Raw genomic sequence first — 18,971 nt, forward strand, 5'->3', positions numbered from 1 at the left:
CCATACTTGTGTGCACAGAAATGAGAGTGGTATCGATTTTTCTCATCTAACTTTAGGCAAGAAAGGGATTAAGCGTATTTATTGAAAAATGTTGAACTTTTCCCTTAATGGATAGGTTGGTGTTGGGTGGCATTCACCTGATAGCTCTTTTGCTAACAGCATCTTTCTTTATGACTGCTAGCATCAGAAGATTGGATTAGAAATTAAATTAGAAAATCCCTTTCACTGTTGACAAGGTTATGCACAGAAACTAAAAAATAGGTATGGCTAATGTCAGTGCAGACAAAGAAAAATAAGAAGATTATGTTTGGTTCATTGCCAAAAATCAAAATTGAATGTGTCTTCTCTACTAAGTTTTTTTTTCACACATTTATTTTCTATGTATTATTCACCTCTTGAAATCTATAGGCTACCTATCATCTGAGGGCCCATTCCCATACTCCAAACAGATCCCTCTTTCCCACCTTCCTTCCTTCTTCTTTCCCTCCTTCCCCTGATCAGAATTTGAGTTGATGGGTGAAAGCAGTGTGGCGGAAAGCCCCTCCAGCGTTAGCATCCATTCACATCAGATCACAGGCACTAGGAGAGAGGAGAGAAGGGAGGAGAGGAGGAGTTGAGACAGACTGGGCCTCAGCCAGAGAGCAGTGAGTCAGTCTGTGGGTAGGAGTGTGGGGATGCAGGGAGCGCAAAAGAAATCCTGTCGAGTCATTCTGGCGTAGGATGCTCTCGTCACCTCCTGGCCTCACAGGAATGCACTGCAGATGTGGAAGCTATCGTCAATGCAGGGTGATATGATGGGACATAATAAGAATGAGGGCTTGGGGTCACCACATGTACATGCACACATGCACACACCAGTACACATACAACACAAATGAGACCTGAACTCTGCACTTTGGTGAGATATTTTTTTTTATTTTAAGGAAATTTTGTTATCAGAACCATGACCATTGTATGTTTGATATATTTGGGTTTAGCTGCTCAAATTTTTGCCCCTGGAAACTGATCAGTCACTTCATATTGGTATTTATAAAGCATAAATCTCAGATTTGATCTCAGCAGGAGTCGCAGTTAGTCTGAAACCCTAAAATGTCTAGTAGTTTGTCAGCATTGGCAGTACATCAATTAAATGATTTAAAACGGTTGAAAAAAAATTAAAATTATTCAAATTTAAAAATGTAATTATTCAATCAAACAGAGTTTACGCTCAGATATTTTGCTGGTTAAGTTTATTTCAGGACTGTTGATCTAGATTTATATCCCTCCAGCGAACTTCTGCATTGTTTTAATTATGATAAAGGCTACATACTTGGATTAATTTTTGCAGGTGTCTGTATAGCAGAGAGAGTAAAAGTGCTCGAGAGATGTGTTGTAGAGACAGTTTGTGTTTGTTTGTGTGTGTGTGTGTGTGTGTGTGTGTGTGTGTGTGTGTGTGTGTACTGTCATCACATTAGACCCCTCTCAACTGAGGCCCTGTGGGCAGATTGGGGATAGACTTCTCCATCCAGTCTGGAGCTTTGCCAAATGGATAGTGTTTGCCATCAGCTTTTACATGATTTGTATTTTGTTATTTCACCAGTGATGGGCATTTTTTCTGATGTTTAAAGGGTATTCAACAGTTAATCAATTTTTTTTATTGCCGTTGTTGCTTGATAATCACTGAGTGATCTGCATTGTCTTTGTCTGAATCACCATTTCCAAACAACGCTGGAAGGAATAACTGTACTGTAATTACTGTAAAACTTCTTTGCGTTCTGATCATTTTAGAAGAGAATATTGGCCAGATAAAACAGGATTCCATATGCAGCTTTGATTCTTTTAAAGTATATGGCAAGTATTGAATTTTGAAACATGATCAACCTTCATACTGTCTCTGTCAGCGTCTTCCCCTGGCATTGTTGTGCACACAAGCATAGTTATCTAATTATTATTTTTATACAATTACATTTTTACTGTCAGTGTTATATTATGTCTCTTATTAATATTTTTCTGCAGCAATGACACACTTTCGTTATAGGAACCAAATCATATCCTTTTCTCACCACATTTTTTGTCTCGTCAGCCATTCAGCTGTAAGTGGTCAGTGCTTTGCTGAAGGGCAGTTTAATAAAAGTTGTTCAACAAAAGGAACCTGTAACTAAACCAAACTGATGAATTTCTAGTGACAGGCAGGCTCAGATTACTTTATTTGTAGCAATGATAGTAACAATACAGAAAACCCTGTGTTACAAATGATGATTTTCTGAAGTCTCCCCTCTCCCCAATTCATTTGCAGCGAACCATGCTCTCATTCGTCTAGCCCACAGTGCAGTTAGCCTCAGAGTTGTGTGTGGCAGGCATCTGTCATTTCTGAGGCAGCGTGTTTGGCCCTGAGCCTGCAAGCTGGCAGCTGCCTTTGTGTGTCGTGACCACTTGAAGCTGGAGATTTCACCAAGAGACACGTGCATACACGACAAGTGTGAACACAGTGACACACACATAAGTACACTTGCGCTTGCACAAACACTTGTATTTGCATGCGCACAAACACACGGAAAAACAGGCACACACAAACTGCGAGCAAATTTGTATAATTATGCTCCTGACACTGCCTCTCAGTTGGCCCTCTCGCGCTGGCTCTCTGAACACTTAATCAGTTAGCTTGTATGTGCACACATACACAGATCAAACATATTTATATACAACATACATTTACATACAGTACATATGTAATTACACAAATTTATGCCAGTTGATGAGAAGCATGTACACATGCAAATGTACAGACACAGACACAAACATGTATAGGCACATAAATATGGAGACAAATGGCCATTTTTGTGCACACTGTTTGTAATTTATAAAATCATCTCCACAATAACTAGCACATGTACACATTCCAGCCACCATACACACAGACGAGGCACATCTGTTTGTGCAGATGGAAACGGACATTGAACCCAGTACAGTCTGCCTACTGGATATAAGGGAACCACAAGTTGTCATGGAAAGCCATGTTGCTTTTAGTCATCTTTCCTGGTTAAATGAGTCTTTATGAGTGTGTGTATCTTAGTGGTCAACTGCCCATGCTTCAGTAAGTCATCTCATACTCTAGCAACCCGGTCTGAAAATCATGTTCAAATGTGACTAATTAGCTTGAGCAAAAACATTTTCTTTCTCGATTAAGATTTGGAAAAGACTTTGGCAACTGGGAAAATCCGGGCAGCTTATTTACCAGAGCAAATTAATTGTGTATGATGTATAAACATATTTTGTAGGAAAAAGGATTGCAAGAAAAGCCATGTTGCTCTCGGATGAGATATAAATGGGTGTGTGTATTTGATCCTGCTCTGTGTGAATGTAGGTTAGTGTGTATATGTTTAAATTTTGTTGTGTCTGTTTTTTTTTTTTTGTGTGTCTCTTTGTACACATTTTGGACTGTGGATGAGATTTATGTCAAGTAGCCCAGCTCCCCTGCTCAGAAATATGAATATATTCATGTGTTAGTGCAGAGCACTGGGCCAGAGAGGAAAGGTGTGTGTGTGTGTGTGTGTATGTGTGTGTGTGTGTGTGTGTGTGTGTGTGTGTGTGTGTGTGTGTTAAAGCGGGAGCTTCTACTCTCAGTGCAGCCCTGGAGCAATAGTGTGAGATAGACTCAGAGAAAGAGAGAGAGGGAGAGATACAAGCTCTCTGAGTATTAAACCACTCAGGAAGGGAACTAAAAGTCACTGCAAGGACATGTTTACACCAGTTTGTGTTTTGATGTGTGTTAAGTGTACTATATGTATGTCTATGTAATGTAATATGTTTTACCCTATCGCCTACAAAATACATTTACACCTATGTTCTTTGCCGAACATAAGGGGGGTTATGATCATCTTCATGGGATACTGCATATGGCCTGGTCTTAAATTCATTGCCTGTTTTATTAATTCAACTCTGTCAAGATACCGTTTAATCTGATTGTGGATTGAGGGAAACTCAATGTAATATATTTTGACGCAATATATCTGTTTAATCCGTCTCTGACAGCAGATATTACACTGAAATATTAAAATCATTGTGCTGAGTGATTCCACTGCTAAATATGAGTTTAATCTGCAGAGAAAATACTCCAGTCTGTCGTTCCTGCAACTAATGGACAGAGAAGACAGATAAGGTTTGCAGATTTATTTCCCTTCCCACTCAGGTGGGTTTCCCAGCCGATGACACTTGAGCGGGGTCACTGACAGCCACAGGTGTAGCTCAGGTGTAGCTCAAACGACCATGCTGAATCAAAAGGATCACCGAGGGAGCTGGATGACCTTGAGATATTAGCAAGCTGGATTACCAAGGTTGTACATTAATATTCCACAGACGGATTGGAGGTTGAATCGGAAGATGGATGAAAGAACAGAATGATGAAAAAGGGATGAGGAGATGAATGGATAGCCACAGTTAAGGAGGGAAGGGTTTATAACCTCTCATTAAACTTAAGTCTGATGGATGGATGAAAGGAGGAGGTTAGTGGGGTGATGATGAAAACAGGAGAATTATGGGTCCCTCTTTGCCCTCATGTATCCTGTAGGTCTGGAGAGAAGGGGCTGATTGAATGACTCAAAAATCTCTCTGGTTTGCCACTCTCCTCTCGACTGCTTCGACCTGATGGAGTGGTAAATAATCCTCTCAAAGTTTTGCATAATTTGTCTCTCTTTATAATAGGACGTCAAGTGATTTTTCAAGAAGCTTCTGTCTCTCGGCTGTCTGTGTCTTTCTTCCTGGGTTGTCCATCTTTTCTCTTCCTCCCTCTTCTCATTTCCCACTCCTTCTTTCCTTCTCCTCTAACATGTGTCTCCTTTCCTTCTCTTTGCAGAATAACTTTCTGCCACCTGCCCTTCCAGAGTAAATGGTTGTACATCGGCACGGAACGAGGGAACATCCACATCGTCAACGTGGAGTCCTTTATGCTCTCAGGCTACGTCATCATGTGGAACAAAGCCATTGAACTGTAAGTGTGACTGCCCACGTGTCACCCTCTGATGCTGCTTCCCACACTTTGCCCTCAAAGTTCTTTGCATTTTGCTCTCTTCTTCTTCTTCAAATGCTGCATGATTTAGTGTGCTGTTGTGTAGGTTTTGTGCCACATGAAGGAGGTTCATATCCAAAGTGAGCCGCTGAAACGTAGATCAATATTTGAACTCAGGAATCAAACTCAGATTGCCAGCGCTGCAACACTGATCTCAGGGTCTATTGACTCACCTTGCAGCACTTAAGGGAGGTGAGGGATGCTGTGTAATCAGTATTTTACCTTTTAAAATGTTATTGTAGTTTAAATGTAATGAGATAAGAAAGAATCATTAGTCAGTCTATCATTTCCAGGCACAGTATCGGACTTCAGGTAGTGAGCGACCTGTCTCTTCACTGTTTCAATGGATCTGTCAGTTTGACAGGCTCCATTTTGGTTCCCTGCTGTAGAGACTTAAATTATTCACTGGAGCGTTTTGCTTCGCGCTTTCCCCTCATCCCCTTCTGTGCATTTGTGTGTGTGTGTGTTAAGAGAGGAAAAAGAGGAGGAGGCATGGAGGGGGTGGAACAGGTGTCTGCTGAGATCAGTGTATGGTACACACAGACGTCTCGTCTCGTCGACAGGGCTGCAGGGAAGAAAAGGCGAGAGTGAGTGGTGGGAGAGGGAAGGAGGAGGGAGAATGTATGACAGGGAGGAGACGGGAGTGGAATGGATGAGACAGGGCTTTTGCCTGAGGGAAAGGACACGCACAGAGGAAGAGTGATGGAGGAGAGGAATGGAGTGGTGACAGAGGTATAACTGCAGGTAACAGAGGGCAGAGCAGAAGACGGTCCAGAAGGAAGGAGACGTGCAGATAAGTGAGGGTAGAGAGGTGGTTGGAAAAGGTTTCCAATTAAAGAAAAAAAGGGCAGAAGAGGAAGGTAAGGAGTGATAATGATGAGATAGAGGCTAGATAAGATAGAGAGGTAGATACTGCGGTTCTTCTTGACAAGGACAAGCAATAACTAACTCTTTTACAGTACTTTCCACTCCTTTTCACCTTCATCTAGACGTCAATGTGTTTTTGCCACGGCCAACCACACATTATTCCAGCATATCACTTATGTTCCAAAGCTGTTCACGATAAAATTGCCCTCTAGGAAAAGTTCATGTGTCTCTGAAGTGCTGGAAGTAGTTACTTGATTGAAAAAAGAACTTTAATCATCAGTTTATAAGAACATTGGCTGCATGTACAGCAAGTGGGTTTAATAATTCAATCAACATACATTTGTTTAAATAACGGACCGCATTTTCTCACACGCACACACACACATTTTTATTAATATTTTTCATATTTAAACTTGGCTGTTGTCTTGGCCAGGATGTTGCTAAAAGGTATATTAGTCTTGTTTAAAGCACTGGAGTCTGTGTTAGAATTAGAGATTGAACCTTATGCCTCTTTCACATCAAATGAAAGGTCACACAGCCTGTAAGTGGAACTTCAATATCCCCATCTCGATGCTGCGAATTGCAGAAGCAGTAAACATTCACCATGTTGCTTGTCCAAGATAATAAAAATCTAAACTGCCATTTATATTTGCAATAATACAATTACATGCACTTTCAAATAAGTGATATCACTTGTTGTTTGAAAGTGTAATTTGTCATTTGAAAGTGCATGTCATTGTACTCTTACAGTTTTATGGCTAATTTCAAATTCATAAAACTCATTGACCTGCATATCCTCTCTTCCCCTTTTTCACCCTCTATTTCTGCTGTCTCACAGACACAGTGTACATCACTGCATCTTTGCTCTCATCTGTTTCTGCAGTCCACCCAAACAATAATTACTCTTTTTAGAAACCCTCCCATCATCTTTCTTAATGTTAATGTGCCCTGCCACCTCTAACAGCCTTGTTAAGCCACCAAACTTTCTTTGACATGTTGTGTTGTATCCGTCCAGACTGTAGCTCTGCACAATTACTTTGAGGAAATGAGGTTTCCATATCTTTTAGATCTCAGTTCAGTCTTCAATCACTCACACGGCCATCCTGTGGGACATTATGTCCTGAAGATGGCAACAATGCCAGGAATTGATTCTCGGATTTTCAGTTTGCATATCTGTTTATGAGTGGGTCTCTGTTGCTGTGTGTTTGCTTTGATGAAGATCAGAGAGGTGTGAGGTGATTGTCTTGTTCTCTTGTGTCTCTCTGCCAGCTGTGGGGTTAGGAGGGTTGCCGGGCAGATACAAAAGCTTCTGTACCTCTCTCATTGTTCTCTTCTGACACTGTCATCAGGCAAAGGTAGCACTTGCTCTAAATTAATCGCAGTAAGATCTGTAACGATTAGTGGAGTGGCAGAAAATTAATCAACGAAAAATGTTTATGATTGATGAATTGTTTAAGTCATTTATCAGGCAACGGCCTCTAGTTGCAGTTTCTCAAATGAGAGAATTCTATAGATTAGTCTTATTGTCATCTCTTTCTTTTCACCGCAAGTGAAAGCTTTATTTAAAGACTCTACCTAAAGCCGTGCCTGCTACACCTCTGTTGTGTTGTGATTGTTGTAATGAGGTTAGGATGTGGTGTGCACTGAGGTCATCTTCCCTTGGGCCCTGCTATTTGGAGACAAGCTGCAGTAGCTGTGGCAGTGGCCCCGGGCCTGCCCTGACCCAGTGCTCTGTGTGTTTGTATGACTCACACCTCTGTTCCCAGGCTACTGTACTGAAAAGACTAATAGACAAACACATATCCTACAGGACATAACCAACTACATGGCACCGTAGTTCAGTCAGTGCTACAGGCATTAAGGACATTGCAGTAAGACCACATGTAAATCTGTGTTTGTTCGCATGATGCATAATTTCTCTGCTTGTATGCACTGTACTGTATATGCAAGAATGTTTGTATATGTGTAGCTGGCAGCATTTGTGCGTGTGTGTGTGTTTGATTTGATTCAGTGAGATGGTCACTGGGTCCAGGGAGCTGGGGAGAAGTGGGACAGGAGTGGTAAATTGTTAACAGCTTACTATGACACATAGTTCACGTGAACATGTTAGCCTGAGGCCTCTCCTGTTCCTTCCTCTTTCATTTTGTCCCACTTTCTCACTCAGGACCTTGAAGCTATTGTAAATACATGTTTGAATTTTTCATGGTTCTGCATATGTGTCTCTATGTACTGTGGTTTTAAGCATAAGTGAGGTCCTCAGCTGGTATTGCAGTACATTTGGGAAGAGCCCGAGTATCCCTTCTATGCAGGTATAGACCCGGTATAGTCATCTTCCAAGGGGGACACAGCCTTAATCCAACACCCCATGTATGTAGAGGTGGAAATCACTTTGCTTTTTTTTTCAGTACAAAGATTTGTATCACAGTCTTCAGTTCAGTCTTGGATTTTAAATAAGTTCTCTCTATTGCTTGTTCCATCTGTTTTGTTCAGCACAAAACTAAACCTATTATACTGTGTATTTACCAAAATCGCCAAACTATTGCTTGAATTGCAGATGAGTTATCACATTATGGTTATTTCTATTGCCTTTGCTGTCTTTCAGTAAGGTTTTAACCTGAAAGCGACAGACTGTGTATCATGGTTTAGCTAACAATGGCACTGTCATTCAACGGTAAGATCGGATCTAATGCAAAATGCTGTGACTTGTTCGGTTTGAGGATCTGGTACAAACGTTTTGTTCGTTCATGTAATGAAAATGTCTACATGTGCTCACTGAGGTCAGAGGGATCAGTGCAGCTGGGCCAGCACCATCATCTGGTACATGCTTCTTATGCTGGAATAATCATACATAGCAATCATGTAAAACATGAAAAAATCATATCTAATCATAACAAATTAGGTTCAGCTATGAGCTTTATATAGGTTCCTATGCATTAACGCACACGCAGTCACAGTCTATGGAGGTGACATGAGGCCACATACGACATGGGTGTGCTGCAAACATGGCTTTTCAAGCCATGTTGCCACGGAGACACTGTCATGGTGACTGCGCCTCTGTGGCTTCAGAGAGTGTCACCCATGGTGAGACCAGATGTTCAGGACTTTGCTGTGCATCTGTGTTTCAGTATGCATGTGTGTCTGTGTATGGAGTCAGGCCCTTGAATCGGCATGCTGAATAAATACCTGTGCTTTTATTCACACACACATAAAATCAGAATTTTTTTTTTAGTTCACATACTGAGGGATATTCACTGTGTGTACACTATGTGTGTAAGAAGACATGTGGGTGTGCTTACACTGAAGAGATGTCAGTGAAGTGTTACTCTTCCTATTGCTTAAACATCCCCCGTGTGTCATTGACACACCCAGAAACAATTGCTTTATGTTGCGTATGTGTGTTCACTCAGGTCTTTGTGTGTGTGCTTGCAACGCATACGTACAGTAATGGTCCATTTTCTTTAATGTAGTGAAGGCATCATCGGATGGGGGGATATTTGATATACATTCGGTGCAATAAAGGTTTATAACAGATGACTGTTTGGACTGAAGGAGCCAAAGGCGGAAGAGTTTTAAGATTTGATGACGTACCGAATGAGCGTTATATCTGCCATGGGGCGTTTAGTTTAAAGGTAGCAGTCATATGAGCATGTGCGAGTATGACACACCTTGAATCGGTAGGTGAAGACAAGAATGAAACTGCAAATATTTCAATGAGAATAACAAGCATGCATAGAGAACATGCACTTATAAACAAACACACGTACTCAAATGTTCCTGTCCCTGAAGCCCTTTTTACTCTGTATGCGAAATGCAGAGAGTTATTAGCAGAACACAAGCAGAAATGTGTGGTTACAGGAGCGTGCCGAAGTAGTTAAGCAGGGTTTTTGTGCGTGCGTGTATGTGTGTTTGTGTGGGCGGGTTTGTCTGTTTGTGGCGGAGTATAGATGATTTTTGGGAGCCTGTCTGCGCTCTGCCCATCCTGCCTCTGTTGCCATGGTGATTGCTTTATCTCCAAACCTGAACGTGTATTTGTGGACTTTGTGAATATGTTCATGTCAGATTTATTTACTGTATAATAACAGGTTTTAAGAAAATGGATTTGTTATGGAGTCTCTCAGGGGGAAACACAGAGAACGTTGCGCATTAAATTCTGAAACAAGAGAAAATAAACCATGTGGGACAGGAGAGCAAAGCTTTTATGCGTACAAGTTGCATTTTGTTATTCAGCAAGAGGGTAATTGTTATGGGTGTATGTTTTACAAATGGGATGGTGTGTCTTAATTTTGCCGTCATGCAAATGTGTGTGTGTGTATGTGTGTGTGCAGCTGTGGAGGGCTGTTCGCTGAGAGACAGCCAGTGAAGGGGGATTAGATAAATCAACAGCTCCAGCTGCAGCAGAGCTTAGGTAATAAGGCTCCAGCACTAACAGGCTAAATATAGAGACAACTGACTGACTGCCTGCCTGCCCACTAACTGCTACCTTCTAATACACACACATAGGCACACATACACACACATTGCTGTAGATTCTCCCCACCTTTGGCCCTTTGCTTATACTCATAGATTCATGCAGATATGCGGAGCTAAACTGAACAAACAGGATTAACATGCATCCCCTGCTAATTAATTTCTATCCAAAACATGTTTTTAATGAAATATGGACATGTTTTTTTATAGTTTCATACTCTGATCTGATGTCCTGTCCTTCACTGACAGACTATAAGATGAATAAAAAATTTCTACACTGATAAAGCATGGGCTAAAACAAGGACTTTGCCTTGCCTCCGTTTGCATTACTTAACATTTGGTTGCAGCTCCTTCCTCTCCTTCTCCTTTTCTGGCATCCCTGCCCTTGCTCCCTGGTATTGGGGTTATGTTTCAGGCTCTAACAGTCACTCTTTTTCAGCTGTGACCTTCTCTGGCGCTCCTCAGCCCACATCATATCTTTAAGGCAGGGCAGGTTAGGTGAATTCTGCTGCCACGTGGCACAGAGAGAGGAGATTTGACATAAGGCTGTCTGGAGGGCAAAGCACGGAGAGGAGGGGGGGGGGGGGGGAGGAGGGGGCAGCCCAGCATTTTGTGCTGTCTTCTTCTCTAACATGCAAATGGGCACACACGCCGACACGCACGCACATACACATAGCCATTGGGGACTGCCTGGCCTGACAGAGCCATCCATCACAACCTTCAGTGAGCTTATGTCTTTGAACAGCCTTTTAGAGCCTTGCAGTGATTGGCAGCAGTGTCCTCCCTTGTGGACCTCTTCCTCAGGTTCAAAGACGCTTGCTTCCCACCTTAATCCACTCCATATCACTATGTGATGTGAGTGAACTATATGTATGTCGCCAAGTTTTGACATGCGTTGTGGCTTAAAGAGAAAAACACACTCTATTTGTATCTCCCCTTGTCTTTCTCTGTGCAGGTCCTCCAAGGCTCACCCAGGACCCGTTGTCCATATAAGTGACAACCCAATGGACGAGGGAAAGGTAAACAGTAACTTTAATTCTGCCCACATACTCACATAAAACTTTGCAAATATATATTTGTAAATTGGAGTTAGCACTTGTCAACCTCTCTCCTATATCACTCTCACTTCAAATTCATATGCAGTCTTACATTGTGCACCCTCACAGTGGTTTCAAAAGCATTTTGTCCCATATAAGACACTACAAAGGGTGAGGTATTGTTACTTGGGTGAAGGGCTTTTTGTTGTTGCACCGAGAGCAGAAAACCAAGGATCAACTTTGTTTTTTAGCATAATTTTACTTGATGGTTCAGTGATTTCATCAGCAACCATAAATTTTCAGCGATTATAGGACAATTCTTAGGTCCCCTGTGAGTTTTCTTGAAGTAATGTTGACATTCAGTACTCCACACCAAAACACAATTTCTGTATCTTTGAGGTCATAAACATTTAAGCTTTTGTTTTCTAGAATATTTTAAACCATACCTCAGTTACATCAGTGTTTGTTAGCTTGCAGTCTTCTTTTTCACTGCCTTTGTAGGTGCATTGTCGTGTGTAACTGGCACCAACTGTCGGACAGCAATGTGCATCTGTGTCCTCGTGTGTGTACGCAATACAAACAAACCTGGGGCCCACTCCAAATTGCTCCATAGTGCTACTGATTGTCTGAAACTCCACAGGATACCTTTAATAAAGGAATGAAAAATTTATAAATTCTCTGACCAATAGACATTCGGATCAACTTAAAACACAAAATATTTCGATAATAATGAATAACATATAATAATACTCATAATACTATTAGCATTATCAGTTACCCACGACTGCTCATTGTCTCAGCACATATCGTGTAGAGTTTTAAGTGTGTTATTCCCATCATTGCACAGTTAAAACAGGGCCCATTATGTCCAGCTGATCTGCTTTAGTGACACATTTGAATTTTAAAGTGTTGAGACTAGGTGTTGTTTCTATAAATAAATCTTCAGAATCAAAAAAGCCTTACACTTGTTCTAAAAAGAGATCTCTCTGCATTTTCTGTTACCATCTCCTGTGAACCAGGGTGGGCAGGTTTCTCCCTAAGCCACTGTGGTCTACTTACACCTGACTTCCTTTCATGCTGTGCGTGAATGTCAAATGTATTACTTCTTTTTCTGCCCATCATGGGGTCTATTCTATCTCCTCTCTGTCATCTCTCCTACCTATCTCACTGACTGCCTGTCGCTCTTCCTCTCCAGCTTATAATTGGATTTGAGTCTGGGATCGTGGTCCTGTGGGATCTGAAATCAAAGAAGGCCGACTATCGCTACACTTACGATGAGGTAGGCAAATCTCCCCCTATTTCCTTTCTTCCCTAACAGCTTTCAGACATTCCTCCCGCTTCTTGATCTTCAGAGTATCTTTTCATACAGAAACTGGGAATTAAATCACATATTCATGAGCTGAGCTGTATACTGTTGTGCGTGTGTGTGCATTTTAGAGACTTTATTTCTAGAACAAACCTAGAGTTTCAGATAGTTTACTACAGCTGATAAGGCTTGTGAGGTGAGCGTGTTTATGTAGATCACTTATATGTATATACACACACCTCTGTGGGAGTGAAACTGCTCTCTTATCTGTGTTTTAAAGCTGATGATGGCACAAAAAGAGCCTGCTGACTTGGAAGGAATAGAACTTTCTGCTTCCTGTAAGGTAGAGAGCTGTATTCATAGGAAATCGCAGCTCTAATGTGTTGTTTAATGAAGACAGAGCTAATGTTTTGGTTCGCCAGAGGAGAGTTTCACAGCCAATTTTCAGCGAACTGCCAAACTGAATCAGAGCTATCCAGCTATGAGAGAATGCACAAGCTCATCAAAGTAATTCTTCAACATTAGCTGTGTCTTCAGAAAGTTGCAATTATGAAATATGTGAGTCACTTTGCAAAGTAAAATCTTGAAATCAGTACATTTTGTTTCAGTTCTAAGGAAAAGGCCTTTTTCAAGGTAGCATTGGTTACAAAGAAGAACAGTTTGTGAAATGCATTTTTAAAAATGCTATGATTTATACAGTAGAGTACCATGTGTTCATGTCTCTAGGGTGAGGTTGTAAGGTTGCACAGTGATTTTTCTTGCATATTACGGTTGTAAAAAGGGCAACTTCATTTTGTAAAAGGTCCACCTTTTTAAAGCACTGAGTCATGTGGCTTTATTGGCTTCCCCAGAGGCAATAGTGTGTGTCTATAAATAAAAGAAGACACAACAATAAAACATAGACACAGCGTCAGAGATGCTCAGATTCCCTCTGGACCTGGCATGTCTCAAATCTAGACTGTGTCCTGGTAATTTAGCCAGACTGGGGTATACAGATAAAATCTGTGTTCCATCCATTACAGTTAACATCACCATCCACATACAGTACATCACTGTCCAAGCTGTCTGTTATCTGTCACTTGATGGGTTTGCATTCAACACCTTATTTCCACATATAGTCTTTGGTCTGTTTTAAGATCTATTATAGATGTGATTAGATGTGTGACAGAGCCTGGTTTCTCCATGGTTTTGGAATTGGAATATTCAGAAAATATTGGTCCCAAATTTAGCTGATGTATGTTACTGCTCCTTCTGAGCACAGCCTGACCTTTCACAACCCATGGTTTGGAGTCTTAGTAGGAACTGAATATGACTATGAATAGGAGATCTCATTCATAAACCTGTCATTGAGGCTTAAGCCGATTGAATGCCTGTGGGTACACATGTGCACACTCCAACACGCACACAGTCATCATGTACATGGTCATGCAGTGGTGTCCGTAGTGCTTAGACACAGAGCCAAACCACCTGTATAAGATAATTAGATTATTGTAATGCTCATGCTGGTGCTCACCACATTGGCAGAGCTGTGGTGCTGTAAGCATGCAGAGATAACAAGAGTCACTGAGGACTACACAGACACAAAATTAGAGTATTTTGTATGTTCAGTATGCAAGAAAGACTCTTCCCCCCCCCTCTCTCTCTCTCTTTGCTCTGTCTTCCTCTCTCAGATAAGCTAATATCCTCCCACTGCTCCTAGGGCATTACAGTCTCTAGGATTGAATCTCCCAAGGGAGCTCATCTCTTCTCTCCAAACCCCTACAGTTACACCTCTCCAGAGACTGGGGGTTGAGTGGGTGGGAATTTGGTGGTGGTGATGGGGGTGGGGTTATTCCCCTGGCTAATATATCCAAATGGTTTTCAGATTCAAATATCTTTAAAGTTTAATTTGGCTTCAGACCAGCCTTCAAGGGCATTGAAGACAGTTCTTGTGTTCTGCTGCACTGCATCACATCAGTGGAATGTGGTTATGGTTGCTCCATGACTTTTCTGATAGTACTGGTGTGGACAGTGGAGCAGCCAACACTAATGAAATGGACTAAAGAGTGAGTTCTGTGGGAAATTAACACAGTGGCTTTGTGGGGGTAGGGGTGGGAGGTTAGAAAAAATTTATACAAGTTTATGCTGATTAACTTCATCCTATCGTTCACTTGATTTTTTTTCAGAGGTACGATGCTATGTACCTACTAAATTTATCCTCTTTTACATGCTAATGTCAGCACTAGGAACAAGGAACCACAGGCAAAAGCATACTTCAAGGGCTAGGTGTTGAGTTCTACTGTCTTAGTTGGGAATGAGGATAGAGGCAGTGAAGGCTGAACTAAATGTCCAACATCAAGGTGGTTGCTATGGAAACATTGGTCTAATCAGTGGATTATTTGGTACAATAGATAGTTTGCTGTCATTCACTGACATCATGATCGAGTGCAAACTCCATCTCTGTAAAGCCTCTGCAAACAATACCGTTGGGTGAAATAACTTTTTACAGATATCAAATCCATTGCAAGATGTATTCTTCCTGCTGTGCGCTCTTTTTCCTGCTGTGTGCTTTCATTCAAACACTATTTGCCTAGAAGCTTGCTGCCAAGTATCAAAGTTGTCAACTGAAATGAACAAGGAAGCTTTTCCTCTTCGTCTTTTCAGCAGCAGAATGAGCAGCAGACCATGCAGTGATTCAGGGATTCAGACTTTGGAATAAGTATTTCTTAAAGCATTTTTTAGTTTTGATGAAAATTTGTGGATGTTTAAACAAGTGAAAGGCGGTCTGTGGTCTAGGATTTCAAAGGATAGACATAAATGGTCTTTGTGAGTAATGCTGGCTCCTGTACTCTTGGCTCGTTTGTGACAATTTTTGCAAACTTTCTCACAGAACGTCAGCAAGTAGGGGGCACATAAGGGAAATAAAAAAATTGTTATGACTCAAATGAAGGCAGCTTTTGTTAGTTAGGCGCTGTCAGACTGTAGAAATGTCATCAAATCACGGAACTTAAAGAGGGGCGTATTATGTTCATTTCCAGCTCTTCATTTTTATTTTGGGACTCCAGTAGAGTGGCTTTGCATGAGTTTGTTTTTGTTTTTCGTTTTTTTTTAAAAAAAAGAACCTTATTTATTTCAGACTGCCTGTTATGCAACTCCTCAGCTGAACCTCATACTGAAACAGGCTCTGGGCTCCTTAAGGCCCCCCTCCCTAAAAGTCCACTTTCTTCTGATTGGCCAACTTCCAGAAGCTTGCCAAGGGGCAGCACTCAGTGCCATTGTGTTTGTCAACACCACTTCCTTCTCTTACCAGTTTGGAGGTCCTGAAAGCAAACTGTAAAACTACTAAGTAACATAAGTGATTGGAAATTGCCACTTCTCAAATCCATCTGTACGTGTTTGAGTCTGAATCCAATCCAGAATGAAAGATTACAGCAGGACATCTCTTTTTGGCAATATTACACCCATCACCTGCTTATCATGTGACATAATGGTGAATTTAGTTTTTCAGTCACAGTCCGTATATAAAAATCTTTCTATATATGCTGCTGTTAAATGTGGTGTATGTGTGGGAAATGCGCTAAAATGTTGACAGTTGTGGAAAATATCTGTTTTTACCAAAGGTAACGTTGCAAGTAAAATGTTATTCTGCTTTTGCCAAATGACTGTAGAGTAAACCTGCGCCGTTGGTTATTTGTATGCTGGAGTGCATTAAATGCCTATAATACAACTCAAGTAGATTTGGGAGAACGTGTACATACATTTGCCGAGTATTCTGTCCGCAGTATATGACAGCCAATAAGGAAAAGCATAAGAGGTCCCCTTTAATCTGGTTCCCAGACAACAACAAAGTTTTTGGCAGAGTTCAGACAGTGCAGAGCAAAAAAAAACTTGTGTTTTTAACAAGCTTTCAAAGAGCTGAGAGAGCACACATTCCACTCTGTGTCTTGCAGTGGATTGTCTATTGTTAGCTGTGGATCAGCAGTATGGGTTTCCAGTGAGAGCTACCCAGAGAGCATCCGTCACCCTGACCCTGCTCCACTCTGCTTCATCTGACTCAACACCTTGGTCTGAGTCCGTCCATGATGAATGGCTGATAGCGCAGCCGGAGTGGAGCTTCGACTTCCCTCTTTCCCCTCCTGCTTATCTCCTGGTGGCTATTGCTCACTCAACGAATGCATGGAAGATCTCTTTCATTTTAGTGTCAAAGGCCCATAATTCAAACTAACCAGTTTATTCTACAGTCTGCTCATACAAGTTGCCAAACTTCCCACCCCATCTACTGTCACAGCTCAATCTTGTCCATTTTTTTCTACATTTCATTTCTTCAAAAAAATGTAGTAGCTTGTTGTTTGTCCCTGGAAAAAATGTAGTAGAACAAAAATGTAGTAGGACAAAAACTGTGGTGTAAGATATTGGCTGTTGTTTGTCCCTGGAAAAAGCCACAATTCTCAGAGCTATCACTGAAGGCCAACAGTAACACAGCAAAAAGTGTAAACTAATTCCCACAACCACTAAGCATTAATTACTTAATTTCCAAGCAATTAATTCAAACAGATTTAACAACTTTGCCTGTGGAGGAATTTGTCTTATCAACATACGTTAACATGAAAATTTATAGTAAACAACATCATTTTGAATGCTGGAAGCAGGTTCAGTCCAATTTAAAACAAGCTGTTGTGAACCAATTAGTAGCGCTTTATAAATCTAGTTCCAAATGACTGACGTCGGTATAGGACAGTACATCACCAGAAATGACTGGTCAGTTGACTCTATTTAATAAGTCCTTGTGCCACGAATCACTCCCATCTGTTTGTCTAAGAAGATTAAAAGCACATGCAACAAATTATTTGAGAACTCTTTATGACATGAGTCTGGGTTCACTAGGAAGTGTTTTCTTTCCCCCTAAGACCTGTTAAGAATACAGACATTTATTCTGATGGATCATTTGGCAAGTCTGGCGCAATATCCATTAGTGGAAAGAATATCACTCTTTATATAATGGTTAGTCTCTGTCGGGCTCTATCCATCAGGGTGAACTAGATGTTACTCTAAAAATAAATAAATAAATAAATTCCCACTCTATTCTTGCATTCAAGACATTTGTTGATTATTTCATTATTTTCATAATTCCTCGCAAAAATAAATTGTTCATTTTGTTATATTTGATCTGTAAAGCTGGCAGTTACAGTTTTTAACGATGTCAGTTGATGTCAGTGTTGGTTCAACACTTTGGGTCAGAGTGAACAATCTCAACAACTATTGATGGGCTTGCCATCAAATTTGGCATTAATGGTTTCCATAGGTAGAATTTTAACTTTTTTTAACACTTATTTTTTTTGGCCATGAGACACCAGCTACTCCTAGTAGCTAGATTGTAAAAACGATCAGTAATTACATGCACACCAGTAACTTCAAGCTAAATGCTAATATCAGCACGCAAACATGGTCACAATGACAACATTAACAAGCTGATGTTAAGCAGGTGTGATTTTGATGCAACTTTATTTCACTGTATCATGTCTGCTAATGACTGTAGCACAGGAGTACTTTGGGCTAAATGCAAACATGCTCACAGTGAAAATGTTAACATGTTGATGTTTAACAGGTGCGATGTTCAGTGTTCGCCATTAGTGTGCTTGCAAACTAACATTTGCTCTAAACACAAATTACGGCTGAGGATGATGGGAATATTATTTTGCAGGTATTTAGTCATAAATCAAAGCATAGGGCAAATTAAAATTTTAAGCTCATTATGGTGATAGATAAAAACACAGGGGATTATAAAAGTTAATACAATTCAGTCTGACACTGCCATACCTGGAGCCATGCTGCTAGCTGCTGGATAAAAATTCTTGAAATCTTTAGGTTCATCTTCATTGCGCAGGTCTAAGATTTGTTTTAATTTAAGTAGATTAAAGTGTTAATGACTGAAGGCTTTTCATCAAAAACAACCAATGTGTCAAATGTCCACTTTATGGCAATATATCTCCAAACTAAACAGCAAGAAGTCTGCAGTTGTTCTAAATTAATAACATTGCATTTCTAGCTCCAATCAATCCAATGATGGTACATCATCTTTTTTAATATAGCAAAAGTCTTAATTGGTACATTGAATCTCACAGGGGCTTGTTTCTTTCAGGGCTTATATAATAACCACAACACAAAAATGGAAACAGAATGGATTTCATGTTCCAAAACAAAAAGGGATTGCTCTATGGAAATCACTGCTGACATTCGTGCCCTCAAATGCTTGTTTTTTAGATTAAGCCTT

At 40.7% G+C, this 18,971-nt stretch overlaps 1 protein-coding gene across 4 annotated transcripts in view; it reads left to right on the top strand.

The window, feature by feature from the left end:
- Positions 1-18,971, top strand: part of stxbp5a (syntaxin binding protein 5a (tomosyn)) — an 84,387-nt gene that overhangs the window by 37,658 nt on the left and 27,758 nt on the right. For all 4 annotated transcript variants that reach the window (XM_041064291.1, XM_041064292.1, XM_041064289.1 and 1 more), the window contains exons 5-7: positions 4,832-4,966; positions 11,334-11,397; positions 12,611-12,694. In XM_041064291.1, coding sequence (XP_040920225.1) covers positions 4,832-4,966; positions 11,334-11,397; positions 12,611-12,694 — 283 coding nt within the window. The remainder of the gene's footprint in view (positions 1-4,831; positions 4,967-11,333; positions 11,398-12,610; positions 12,695-18,971) is intronic.

This window comes from Toxotes jaculatrix, chromosome 19, assembly GCF_017976425.1.
Source record: "Toxotes jaculatrix isolate fToxJac2 chromosome 19, fToxJac2.pri, whole genome shotgun sequence".
Taxonomy (NCBI): Eukaryota; Metazoa; Chordata; class Actinopteri; family Toxotidae; genus Toxotes; species Toxotes jaculatrix.